Source organism: Neomonachus schauinslandi, chromosome 2, assembly GCF_002201575.2.
Source record: "Neomonachus schauinslandi chromosome 2, ASM220157v2, whole genome shotgun sequence".
Taxonomy (NCBI): domain Eukaryota; kingdom Metazoa; phylum Chordata; class Mammalia; order Carnivora; family Phocidae; genus Neomonachus; species Neomonachus schauinslandi.
In genome coordinates this window covers 6,468,046-6,482,194 of record NC_058404.1, presented here as the reverse complement: position 1 = coordinate 6,482,194, position 14,149 = coordinate 6,468,046, and the positions used below count along the sequence as shown (strand labels likewise).

Below are 14,149 nucleotides of genomic sequence, written 5' to 3'. Positions count from 1 at the left end.
GTGTTTATTGCAGTATTTACAATAGCCAAATTATGGAAGCTACCCAAGCGTCCACAAATAGATGAATAAAGAAGATGTGAATATATGGAATATCATATTTATATAATGGAAGAATATATATATATGGAAGAATATATATATATATATATGGAATAATGTATATATATTGTGGAGTATTATTCAGCCATAAAAAAGAATGAAATCTTGCCTTTACAACAACATGGATGGAGCTACAGAGTGTTATGCTAAGTGAAATAAGCCAAAGGCAAATAAGCCAAATAAGCCAATAAGACAAAGACAAATACCATATGATTTCACTCATATGTGGAAATTTAAGAAACCAAAGGAAAAAAGAGAAAAGAAAACAAAAAAACAGACTCTTAACTATAGAGAACAAAGAGATGGTCACCAGAGGGGAGGTGGGTGAGGGGATGGGGAAAATAAGAGGTGGGGATTAAGAATACACTTGTCGTGATGAGCACTGAGTAATGTACAGAACTGTTAAATCACTATATTGTACACCTGATACTATTACAACACTGTGTGTTAACTGTACTGAAATTAAAATTTTTTAAAATGCTGTTTGGGGAGATAAAACAGAAAGAAGGAAGAAGAGGAGGAGAGAAAGAATATATATTTATACTAATTAGTTATTGTGAGGCAAAACACCCCACACATGCTTCCTGGGCTCAAAGAGCCTACTTTGCATTAGTTCCATTGTTACGTAGATGTCTGAGGCTGGGCAAGTTGCAAATCCACAGTGGACTTTATTTTTTAAGTTTGAAAAGCAAGTCTAAACCCAGAGGATTGTTGTGAAGACGGACTTAATACTTGCATTGACTGGCATAAAACTGTCACTCGAGAAATGTCCGCTCCCTTCTCTCAGCTCGTCCTTAGATATATTTTGCTTACTTTATTACTGTTTTACCTTTCACTTTTTTTTTTTTTTTTTATTTTGGAGGGAAGAAGGGAGGCATCTTCAGTCATTAATTAGAAATGGGATATACAATCTGTGTGGCATTGTCATTTTAAGTTTTTTTTTTTTTCCTTAAGCAAATTGAGTCTAGTTCTTACTATGGTTTATTTCCCAATGTCCTTTAAACTTGGATTCTTTTGACACAGACACATTTTGCATATGAATCATGTGAAGATATTCTTCACTTTCATAAGAAATATGTTCTCACATCGTCCTCAAATCATGCAGTTATCCCAGTACTTTTTCACATTCATAGAAAAGGAAAAGACAATCATCTGACATCTGGTGAGAGCAGGATAATGTGAGGTGTTAGCTCTGATGAGCCAAAGTAGAAAAATCATGCAGCTCAAATCCTGGCAGAAAAAAAGCACAGGAGAGAGAGTAGTAGAAGAAGCTTTCTTTTCCCCATGCATCTCTAGCTGATGTGAAGGTAGAACCTCTGTCTACCTGTGATGCCTACCCACACATCTAATTCATATGCCTATGCTCTGCTGGGTCTCTGGAATGGATATAAATACCTGCAGGAACACACACACACACACACACACACACACACACACACACACACACACACCCACACCCTTTTTTATGGCAAAAAGGATTGGGAAGTCTAAATGTTGAGAGCAGAGTAAAAATTTGAAGGAATTTCATAATCCTAGAATTTTTAGACTTAGAGTAAGAATTTCAAAGACATAGATAAATTAATGGTAGGCTCCTCTTGAACACTAACTATAATGGGACAGTTGCTAAAAATCCATAGAATATTTTTAATATCTTTATCCAATAGTCTAAAGAAATGTATCAAGACTTATTCTCAGATATTTACCTTTTAAAAAAAGGAGAAAACTTACATCCCCAGCCTGGATAGGATAATGGCTAATGGGACATGCCACGTAGCCTCTGTAGAGGGAACACTGTTTTTAGGTACATTCTTTTTTATTCTTTTCCAATAACTTTAAGTGATTCTGCTCAAGATGGAAGATTTTTCTTAAAGTAATTGTTTACTATAGTTAATTGCAAAGTACTTGCGTTCCATATTGATGATGAAAAAAAGGAAGTATGGATTACTGGTGATATAATCTTCGAGAATTAATGGAGAAAAGACTGAAGGAGTAATTTTTTTGGAAAGGATAAAAACTGGTGTGTCCTTTCTACTTATAAGAATTCAAATATAACAAAACTTGAGTGCATATCGAAATAATAAACTTTTATCTTTTCATGAACCCCCATTAAATGCTTTCCTTTTTTTTTTTTTTTTTTAAAGCAGCTAAGAACTCCTTTGATGTTAAGGAAGAGCAAGTCATTTTCAGAGACTGTGCGGAAGTATTCAAGTCAGGACTGACAACCAACGGCATCTACACGCTCACGTTCCCTAATTCCACAGAGGAGATCAAGGTACGGTGTTAGTCTTCTGGTTTCAGCTGCCTGGCTGTAAACAGGTTATTTGAGAAGCAGAGGAACCACATAATGCAGTTCACACACCCAGACCCTTCCCAACTTCATGCAGAGCCAAGCAACAAACATTCACGGAGCGTCTGCCTCACACAGAACACCTGCCGAGGGCTCCACATCCAATCACCGCATACACATACAAACCGGGGATGTCAATGACGTAGAAATTTCTATGGCATCATGAGAAGATACGTCATTCTCATTTTCTCCTTGCATTTGACTTAATCGTCATGCTGTCAATTGTTTCTCTTCAGGTGTCAAACTCATTTCATTGCTTTTCAAGAAAATATCCTCCAAATACTAGAGTTCAAATAACCAAATAGTTTGTACTTCAGTTGTTCTTTCAAGGAGCACTGGTATTCCATCAAAAAAAGGTCTCATTTAGCTCACAACGAAAACAGACAAAAAGCTTTCCTTGGACACAACCATGGTACCTCGGTTTGCAGAAGTGATGTACAGACATTTCACATTTCATCATAGAACATATAAGAGGACACGTCCTCAGCAGGAGAGACTTACTAAAATTAGTGGTTTTTACTGCTTTGTCAAAGATATCCCAAAGTGAAATCGACTTATTTTCTCCCCAGTTGCGAGGGTGTGCCTAGAGCATACAGTGACTCAAATATAGGGTGGGCTATTCCCTTCATTCATTCTCGGGGGCTGGCAGTCTCCCCCCCACCCCCCAGCGATTCTGCCCCATCAGTGCAAACGCTGTCACAGTGTCAAACGCCAAAAAGGTCTCAGTGTCATTATGGAAACAGTGTCAGCCTTGTGGACTGGCAGCAAGGGTCTCAGGGACCCCCAGGAGTCTGCAGGCCACACTATGAGGATTGCTGGGGTTGGCTATTCGTACCCCAACTAATGTAGGCTGGAAGACTTAAAACACACCATCAAAGAGTGTGGCTCATTTTCTTCTCAAGTATTTGGAGTTTATTTCAAGGCATAAGCCCAATTACTTTGTGGAAATTGAACCAACAACTAGAACTTACCATCAGGAAAAGTTAGTACATAGCTTAACTCAATTATTCTTAGTTATTCTGGATTACTCAGTGAGCATGGCTCCTGATGTTGCTCTGGAAGACACTGAGCTTTAGATGAGAGGGGAAAAAAAACCACAGCCCCAGGGAATATTACAATGTGGCTTCTCAGAGAGGTCTGATAAGGCAAAATATTACAGGAGATTCATGTGAAGTGCTACATAATTATCAGATGACTGCATATATTATATGCTTATAAATATGTCTGCATCTCATTGTAACTGCTACAAGTTGAACCAATGTAAACACTTACAGAAAAAGCCATCGATACTGTATAAAAATGGAAATTTTAGAGGTTCCTGGAACCATTATCTCTTTGAACTCAGTATTATCCTCAGTATTTAAAATGCTGATAAGAGAAAACACTTTCAAAAATCTAAGCATTAAGGATTTAAGGACATAGAATTTGAAACAGTAACATATACTTTGATTATGAATTTAAAAGATAAATATTGTGCTATTGAAGATAACACTTTCCAAAAAAAGTCTAATTCATTCATGCTGCTTTAAATCAACCTTGGAAACCAGTTAATGTGCCCAGTGCTCTAGAAGCAGTGCATTAGCGGGAAGAAAAAAACAAAACAAAACATAAATAGTCTGCTGCAGATGAGAAAGAAATGAACAAATCCTGTAGGAAGGCTCTCAATCCCCTTTGCAATCTGGTTTTCATAACAACCCTCTGTACACTACTGTCTGTCACCAGATGTTCAGCTCTTCTTGGCCTAGAGCAATGGGCACAGGGGTGGCAGCAGGAGGGGGACAGAGGATATCGGTGCAATGTGAATGTTTTGCAAATCCAGAGGGCAACCGCCGATTACACAGCACCAACCAACTGCTCTATAAATGTTCTCCTGACTCGGTGCAATGCTCCCACCCCAGAGCACTATGTCAGCCCAATGGCCTCACTGAAACAACAAGACGAAAATACATAATACAGTGGGACGACGTGAGTCTCAGGTCATGGTTGGAAACATTAGGATTTATATTTCTTTTAAACATTTGCAGTAAAAATAACTCATCGACACAGCAGAAAACAACAATCTTACCAAACCTCAAGTTTCTCATCTCGAAAATGAATGGTCCAGATTAACTCCAGATTCTAGATTCCCTTCCAGACTTAAGATCCCATAATTCACAATCTGATCGGGGCGGGGCCGGGGAGGGGGAAGTCTGAGAGACTTGAGTTTATATTCCGGCTCTGCGTATTTGTGCCTCTGAGCACATCATTTACCCTGTGTGAGGCCTCAGTTTCCTAATCTGTAATGCGATGAAGTAACCCTAGTCTTACAGAGCTGTTTTCAGGTGACAATGCATACACAGCACTTAGGACAGGACTTAGTACTTAACCATCTATTTGAGAAATGGGAATTGTTTACCATTTTGACTGCCCCCAAAGACCATGAGACAACGTCTCTGCATGAAAGGGCAGCCATTTTTGCCCTGTTTCATTTAATTCAGGAAAAGAATGCTCAACAGATCTTTGGGCCAACCTTTTCCAAAAGGGCCTACATATTTCAACTTTATTTTTGAAAAATTCATTAGGTTTCTGCAAAAGATAAAAACTGCATCAAAGGCATTTGAGTTTGTTTTTGCTGGTCAGAGACATAATAATTTCCTTCCCCAAATTTCACAGGGTACCTGTCTCCTAGTATTTATCTGTGTGATTACTGTTTCATCAGTCATTCACCATGGCCTCTGAACCGAAGCATGACATTTAAATCAGGCATTATACACTGAAAGTCTTCAAGTTTTAGAGCAAGATACCAGATCCCTGAACCATGCAACAGTATGCTAACAAAAGCACTAACCGCCCTCAGGTTTGTGGTAGCTGGAGCGCTGAGTTCTTGGGCATTCTCTGAGGAAGTCCGCTTTCCTGATGCTGAGATAATCCATTTCATCATTTTCACTCAGTGCCCTCTGGCTACGTGGACAACTCTCTTTGAACACTATCTTCCTCTGAAAGTTTCACGACTCAGTTAACCATGATACTTCAGTTTCTATGAACTCTTTGTTCCTTTTTTCTTTTTGTCGGAACAAAGAGATATTAAGGGAATGTTCTGATCATCTCATCGTTGTCCCTGGTGGAGTTAGACAATGGTAGGGCTCAACCCATTTCCACGTGGGCGGTGACTCTCAGCTGGTTTGGACTCTGATTTTCGCACGAAGACAAACTTCTTCTGTGATTTAAGTATCCGTGACTTTATAACGGTGATCTTGACAGCAAAGGATCAAATGTCCTTGGAACAAGGAGAGGCTAGAAACCATATCTGGTCTTTCCACCCACCAGCATGCCGTTTAGGATACAGAGGAAGTAACTGGTCTGTACACACAGAACTCCTTAAACCAGCTTGTTCAGCTAGTTTACTAAACTTTTTTTTTTTTAGAAGACATATTGAGAGAAGTGAGCAGTATTGACCATTGGGTGGACCACAGGCAAATCAGAGGCAGTATTATTCATGAACTGATTTCAACTTGGAGCTGCACTGAGGGGACTGGCCTATTAACAAAAGGGTCAAGTTTCTCTGTTTTTGGCAGCCTACTATGGTAGAAAAGAAGGTACAGAATGAGGAGTTTAAGAGATCTTATTCAAGTCCTATATTCCACTTAATAACTGAATGACTCTGGTCAAATTAATCTAACTTTACTAAATATTTTCACTAAATCCTTCCTCCTCTCACAAATGCAGAATTACAGTATCACAGCAGAGTTGCTTCAAGATTGCATATAATATATGCCAAGTACCCAGAGCAGTCCTTGGAACAGAGTGGTGCATACCAATGATAACAAGATAATTAACGATAAGAATAATATCAATACAGGGAGATAATAAGGGGTCACCTTAAGCAGGTCAATTTTATTTGTCTGGTTAATTTAAAATGGGGAAATCATTTTACTCTTAATAAATGCAATCTTCTATAATGGAACATATGTTCCCAAACGTAAGGAGCATCAGGGAAAATAATATAGGCCAAGGGACCTTTGTGGAGAGAGGTGGGAAGAGCAGTGGAGGGAAATCTGCTAGAGAATAGGGGGCTGGGTTCCAAGGGCAGCTCTCTGTCCCATTAGCAATGAGACATCAGACAAGGCACTGAAAATGAAAGACTGGGTCTGGGTGTGCTCTTGGTTCTCTTTTATCCCCCATTCTTTAGGATTTTAACTCACAAATGCAGAATAGTTCACATTTAAACTTTACTCTGCCAAAATTATCTCCATTATTTCCCCAAAAGGGGAAGACTATTTCTAATTGGTTTTGAGTGATAACGTTCATATTTACTGCCTCGTATGCTGTAGGAAATTCTATCTTAACAGGATTTCTGGGAAAATTTTTCGTTCTACTATAATCTCATTATTTAAAACCATTTATGTAATCTTATTTGCAGGGGTTTTTAATTTCATAACAAAACTCCTGCTGAGTGGAAAGTGAGCATTGCATGCTCCTGGCCCAAGAAGGAATTCTGTGTTCTGGACAAAGTTTAAACCCACCAAGCCAGTTTAAAAGCAAAAATAAAAAGAGCTAGGAGGAGAAATACCATAGGCAGTGAGCAAAGTGCAAAGAAGCCTGAAGGCTTGATCTGTTGGGCAGAGCTGCCAGGCTACTCTCAGGTCACATACAACATTCTGGGTACCCAGGGGCCTCAGATCTCTCATACTGAGGGACGAACCTAGAAATCGGACTTTTATCCCACATGGAAGAAGCCTTCTAACCCCACAGCATAACATAACAGGGGTCTTGGAAACCCTACAGTGCAAAAGTACTCCTTCTACACAACTCTCTGAGGAGTTAGTAGGGACGGACAACTACCATAAAGGTTTCTGGAGTCATGAACACCAGCTTGTAGATTTCTACAGGTCGGAGATGAGGTTTGGGGCCAAACCACCAAGATGTCCCAATCACAATAAATCTCTTAAGAAACAGTGATCTCTGGGTCAGCGACTGGGGTGGGTCTTTAGCCCAGAACAGATGATGACAAGAAAGTCCTATTCTCATTGACATTAAAATCGTGTTATATTACTGCTTATTTTTCATCATCATTTTAAATTCATGGTTTTCAATTCATTTAAAACCATCTGCTTCTTGGAAGACCACAAAGATTTACCCTGGGGAACCCCATCAGCACAAGTCATTTTGTAGGTATCCACATCTGTCTTGTTTCTGTGAGTTCGGACACAGCCCTGACTCATTGGTGTTTCCCATGCAGTAACTGTGCGCTTCCCATTGGCAGGCATACTGCGATATGGAAACCTCTGGAGGCGGGTGGACGGTCATTCAGCGGCGTGAAGATGGCAGTGTTGATTTTCAGAGGACTTGGAAAGAATATAAAGTGGTATGAATAGTCTTTAAGCCATCCGAAAATAATTTTCTTTGTGAAAACTAACTTTCAAAATCTGCAGAACCTTCCCCACAAATCCAAAACTAACCAACGACTGTTGACAACTGTTGTTATCAAAGCATTCCTCTTAACTGGTGTCTCGGTCTCCCCACTAACGAATGACCCTGTCAATGTAAAGTAAACTATATATCAAAACAAAGGCATGCAAGTGCGAGGCTTATTTTTAATGGCAGGCTCAGCGTTTTTCAGTAAGCCAACGGTTTCACAGAACTTCCCATGTCAATAAACCGAGCTGTTTACGCTCATGTTTCTATTGGTGATCCCCCAAAGTAGTTCTAATTACTCTAGTCCTAATCTTCTTTCAGTAGAAGCCTGGTTTCTTAAAACTGACTTTTAAAAAAATCTTTCTTATATGGAAGACCCCAAATTTTCAGAGGGCAGGAAAGAATTTCTGCTGAATATTTGGCAGTCATCCCATGTTAAACGGATAGATTATTGATTTCAAATACGTGAAGAAAAAACAAATAAATGAGATGACTGAATTTTACCACTTGGGTTGCAGGGATTTGGGAACCCTTCCGGTGAACACTGGCTGGGAAATGAGTTTGTTTCCCAAGTGACCAATCAACAGCCCTATGTGCTTAAAATACACCTTAAAGACTGGGAAGGGAACGAGGCGTACTCACTGTATGAACATTTCTATCTCTCCGGTGAAGAACTTAATTACAGGTGAGTTGTATGTAACTGAAAAACATTAACAGATTTGCTGGGTGAGCATTCCATAAAGTGATAGCCCCACTGCATTAACCAGGATCTGAAGTACTCGGAGGATACCCTAAATGGAAAAACATCTCGTTTCTTACAGTTCTATGCTGTCTTTCAGGAAGTTCGTCTAGTTTTAAAATTCTAACTTTGGTTTTAATGATACAAGGAAAACTTCACGAGGACAGCATTTTGTTTGTTGTCTCTGCTGTGTATCCTCAAAGCATAGATGAACCCTGCCTGGCAGATAACGGGCATTCAACAAGTATTTATAAAATGTGTGAATGCTGTGTCCGTATTAGAAAATGTCATGCCAATATCATAACAGAGGTCTACCTATGACTATGTGGTTTTCTTCTAAAAGGTTTTAACAGTTGAATATATCTTTCTGCACTTAAAGCACACTTGATTGTTATGTTCCATCCCAAAGTCAGGAATAGTTACCAAGTTTAAAAGTGGCAGAGTTAGGTGGGAGGGTTAGTCATGCAAGTCCTTTACTCTCTGCCGTAGAAACAACAGCCGATTCACAGCCCTCCCTTAGTATTTGCCTTGCCCCACGCATTTGGCGGCACTCGTGTGGAATGTTCCAAGACAAGCATGGGCATCCCTGACTCAGAATTTAGTTTCTGGCTCTAAAGCCAGAAAGAGAGTAGAGGCGGAGAGCAGCGGAGGCACTGAAAGACCGGTGCCTGACAAGCAACCGTGTATGGCAGGAAAAAGCACATACCTGCACATGGCCTCGTGGAAGGAGGTACCCAGAAACCCACGTGCAAGGCCGGAGGGTGGCACCATGGGGATGGGCCTCAGATTCAGACACCAACACAGCCCTGACGGAGTCTCAAGAGCACAGGCATACACGTCATGAAAATGCCCGCCCTGGGGTCAGAAATCAACCAAGTTCAGCAGGAACATCCCAGGAAACAGTCCTATGTGGCCTACGGTCCCACCTAAATCTCATTAACGTCCAACTCAGACCCTCTGCTCAACAGAAAATTCAAAATCCGAACAGCCTGGAAAATAAACATGATTACAAAGTCCTTGAGCTGGCTTCCTAGGGGTCACAGTGAATGAATAGCACAGAAACACAAGGTGAACAGCTTTTGCCTGAACTACCTGAGAGCCATATAGCGTCCAGTAGGTCCTGCTTTAGAAACGGGGGCGGGGTGGGGTCAAAATTTTGAAGATGGTAATGTACCACGAGCACTGACATGACTTTTAAGCAGTCAGTGAAACACAGCCCACCGATCCTCATTATGGAGAGAGCAGGGCTCCTTGGAGAGGGAACGACGCAGATGAATGAAAAGATAGGTTTGGGCCTTGCTGCAGCCCCAAGTTGACTCCAAAGAGATCAAAACTTCAATGAATTTTTAGACACGAGTGGTTGGTCATTGTTTTACTTCCAAGCTAAATATTTTTTCAACTGGCAACAGTTAGGAATTTACAACAGACGAATTGAAAAAAAAAATTAAAAAAAAGAAAGAAACACAAAAATTAAGGATTAGACTTTATATAAGGAGATTTTACAAAATGGGTCATTACCCTTGTATGCTGACATTATAAAAATATTTTAAACTGAGATGGTTCTTAACAGATACTTCCTTTAGAAATGCGATCAGTTTTGGCAGACGCCATTTAAAAGAGCACACATTCATTTAAAGCTCGGTTTAATCTATGTGGCGGGATACGGCAGATACCACATAGAAACCATGACTGTCCCAGTAAAACACGGCGGTGTGATAAGGGACTGACATGGCTCATTAAACAACACAGGGGTCTCAGAGTACCACTGTCTGCAGCCACGGACTTGGGTTTTTTCCAAAGAAGTGTCCCCCAAATGCTGGAAAACTGAAAAATAAATGTCATGAGGGAAGGACAAATGCATCGACAGAATTTTTTTTTTTTTTTTTTTGCTAAAACTAAAAACTGCCTGTGTGTTAAACCTTGAAGACTGGTCACTCTTCACAAACATTCTGGCAGCTCTAATCAAACATGCAGATTTCATTATTCAATGCTGATGTTGCTTCTTACATTCCACTGTTCTATAAATTCAAACTGATAGCAATATAAAGCAATTTCAAGAAATGTGGTTATTCTTAATAACCAAATTTAAAAGAAACCAACTATAAACCAGGGGGCCCTATAAGAGAAGGATCTAAAAATGATACAACCTTTCTCATAAAGACAAATAAAAGACAGCGTTCTCCCAGATTCTGCTTCACTTTGGGGACGTTTCATGAGTCCCACGAGAACTGATGTTGTAAGGGGAGAAGAGGCTAGAAAGGAGTAAGGACAAGCAGAGTAGTTTATCTCAACCCTATCTGTGATTAATGAGAAGGGCCTGGAAAGAAATTAAAGTGTTTCAAAATCCCAGGGATGAGTAGAACTTACATAAATGCTTTGCAGCAGGTAATTAGAGGCTGTGCCAGGGACCAGGGTCATTTTTGAAATATGAGGATAACGCTGAAATTCAGAAATTCAGCCAGTGCCTTATGATGGGGGTTTCTAGAGCTACAGTACTAAAAACAATTTTAAATCTAAGTCTTTAACACAAAAGTCACTTAGAACCAACACTTTATGGGGGCGCCTGGGTGGCTCAGTCTTTAAGCGTCTGCCTTCGGCTCAGGTCATGATCTCAGGGTCCTGGGATCGAACCCTGCGCATCGGGCTCCCTGCTCCGTGGGAAGCCTGCTTCTCCCTCTCCCACTCCCCCTGCTTGTGTTGTGTCCCCTCTCTTGCTGTGTCTCTCTCTGTCAAATAAATAAATAAAATCTTTAAAAAAAAAAAGAACCAACACTTTATGGAACTCCATTTGGCATGCTCCATACCCCCATCTTTGCATAACCCCTCCTCAGTAAGCAAACATCCCTGGTAAAGGTCCCCCAGGGTAGAACCATAAGGAGGCGTTAGATGCATCTGGTGCAAATTCTAGCTCTACCACACTCCTATCTCAGAACCTCAACATTTTCATACATAAAAACAGGAGAAAGGCCTGACTCTCAGGGCTGGTATGTGCATTCCATGCATACACCCGTGAATGGTTAGAGACAAAAATTCAAAACGGCAACCAAAACAATGACAGATTCATTAGCATAGAAGAGCTTCTAATTAATAATTCATTGTGAAAGGTTCCCTGGGGAACCTTTCCTCTCTTCTCTACCCTCTGTTCCAACATGAATTCTTGGAAATTATATTCCTTTCAAGGTAGTGGTTTAATGAAAGATGAGCATCATTTTGGGGACTCAGAGTACAGTTCTCCCTGGGACATCCCAGGGTTTCGAGCTGTAGGATCCCTGGGTCACAAAGCCTCACTGATCTGGGCTCCCACACTGCCGTACCCCACGTCCCCACACAGTACGTCCACGTCCTGCAGAGCCATCCACCAGCACCTGAAGCCCTGCTCTGAGCTGCCCACGGGCTCTCTTGAAGCAGTGTTACCATACTTTCTCTTTCCCGTCGCTCTCCTCCTTGGCACACAGATCCCTGACGCAAGCCAGAGTTTTGCAATCTTCTAAAAGTATGGGCTATTATGTAGTGTCGAACTTAGTATCACATTTATTCCTTTCTCAATGTCTAGCGAGTTTATTACAATACCCTACAGAAATGAGGCAAGGCAACCATAAGGATGTATTTTCTATATATTTCTGTAGGTTTCTACTCCAAATTCTATGATCCTTTCCTTGCCTACTAGCCTGTCCATCCCTACCACCCCACTGAAAATCATGACGCTTGAAGCTGTCTGGTTATCTCAAGACTCTCACTCCTGTATGGATGATGCCTGGAGACCTGGAAAGAGGACCGTTTCACGTTGTATTCCCCCCCTTCTGTTTATCTGAAAGCAGCGGGCCCTGAAGCCCCTGCTGATGCTTGTGCAAGTGATATGAGCTGAAGGTTTCATGAAAACATTCCTCATTGCCTAAGGATTTGATGATAAGTTGGTTCCTGTTTATACCAGTGCAAAAATATTTTGTCCAGAGTACGCATTAGTACACCAACCAGTACAGAATGCATTTCTGCAGAATGGAATTCTTCATTATAAAAAATTTTCCACTACGGTAAATCAACAGCCCAAGCCAATTACGTTCTTTTCTTTTCTTTTCTTTTTTTCTTCTTTGCATGCTTGCAGGATTCACCTTAAAGGACTTACAGGGACGGCCGGCAAAATAAGCAGCATAAGCCAACCAGGAAATGATTTTAGCACAAAGGATGCAGACAACGACAAATGTATTTGCAAATGTTCACAAATGCTCACAGGAGGTGGGATGACTTTTCTCTCTTCCTATTTGTTTTGGCAAGGAAGAATTTCATAGAGTGAAAGGTTGGCTATTTGGACTTGAACTTGTGATTGGTGACAATGTCCACATTTCATAAACAGACTTACTAGATGTAGGGAGATTTGTTTTTCACCTTTTCAGACTGTTCAGTCTTAAGATTGTGATGTGGAGCTGGAACTGTCAGCAGGCCAACTGTGTCTCTTCAGGACCTCACTCTGGCACAGAGAGGGGACATCTGACATCCAGCAAGCTCTCTTGAGCTGGTGCTCACTGAGCAGCAGATGTCAGGGCCACACTTTAATTTCATTTTATTTTATTAAGAAGGTTAAAAATTCAAAACGGCAACCAAAACAATGACAGATTCATTAGCATAGAAGAGTTTCTAATTAATAATTCATTGTGCAAACATGGAATTTCCAGGTACCTTTCTTTAAAGATTTCATTAATATACAGCAAATACTTACAAACACAAAGAAACTAATTAGCCAACCTGCTTTTTTTTCTTTTTAGTGCACCAAATTAAAATGAACAGTTGTCCACTTTAAATCAAGGTGTTTATGCTCATGCTCTTCTTGCTCCCTACCTTTCATATCAGACTGCTCTAAAAAAAAATTGAAACCACACCCAGAAATAAGAGACTATTTTAACAGTCACTTAAAATGGCCAGATTAGTATCCAGCAACATTTAAGAGTTCAATGACAGGGACCAACTGCTAGAAAATTTACTCTTCCAATTTCTAAAAGTTTAAAAATCAAATGACCAGAACCACTTAATTGTGACCGAGACAAGAAAAAAGCTTGACAAATGCTATCAAGTGAGTTCTCAAAAGTATTGAAAGACTTAAACCAGCAACAAAAATTCTGCTGAGATACAAACAACGTAAAGGCAAACGAAGTTGGCAGGGTTTAATTTGTAGAGACCGCAAATTATATTACCAAAAATTCATTCTTTACTTACCCAGGAAAGAAAAAGGTAAACGCTGTGGTCAATTTATTTGACAAATATAAGGTAACTACATAAACAAGACCTAAGCTTATCATGTGTTTGCACATCAGTGAAGAATCATTTACCGTCAAGAGAAAAGATTTATTTATGAAAATAGTTTGAAATTCAGTAATTTTCCTATCTTTAAAATAATACGGAAAGAATTAGAATCCATTAAAAAATCAGTCCTGTGGTTCTTTAGATAATATATTTATATGTATCCACATAATATATACTGGCAACACAGGTCTTCTCTATTAGCCATATTTATTTCAATAATTATTTCAATGAAAGAAAGCTATTATATTGACTGTGTAAAAGCTGCCTGTCTCCCT

The 14,149-nt window shown here is 40.0% G+C and overlaps 2 protein-coding genes across 5 annotated transcripts in view; one reads left to right on the top strand and one right to left on the bottom strand.

The window, feature by feature from the left end:
* Positions 1 to 14,149, bottom strand: part of MCPH1 (microcephalin 1) — a 250,386-nt gene that overhangs the window by 111,020 nt on the left and 125,217 nt on the right. The gene's annotated exons all lie outside the window — the stretch shown is intronic.
* Positions 1 to 14,149, top strand: part of ANGPT2 (angiopoietin 2) — a 54,269-nt gene that overhangs the window by 37,966 nt on the left and 2,154 nt on the right. For 2 of the 4 annotated variants that reach the window (XM_044911541.1, XM_044911552.1), the window contains 4 exons: positions 2,241 to 2,371; positions 7,689 to 7,790; positions 8,359 to 8,525; positions 12,682 to 12,812. In XM_044911541.1, the coding sequence (XP_044767476.1) occupies positions 2,241 to 2,371; positions 7,689 to 7,790; positions 8,359 to 8,525; positions 12,682 to 12,812 (531 nt within the window). The remainder of the gene's footprint in view (positions 1 to 2,240; positions 2,372 to 7,688; positions 7,791 to 8,358; positions 8,526 to 12,681; positions 12,813 to 14,149) is intronic. The other 2 variants (XM_044911553.1, XM_044911545.1) reach the window with 1 other exon arrangement.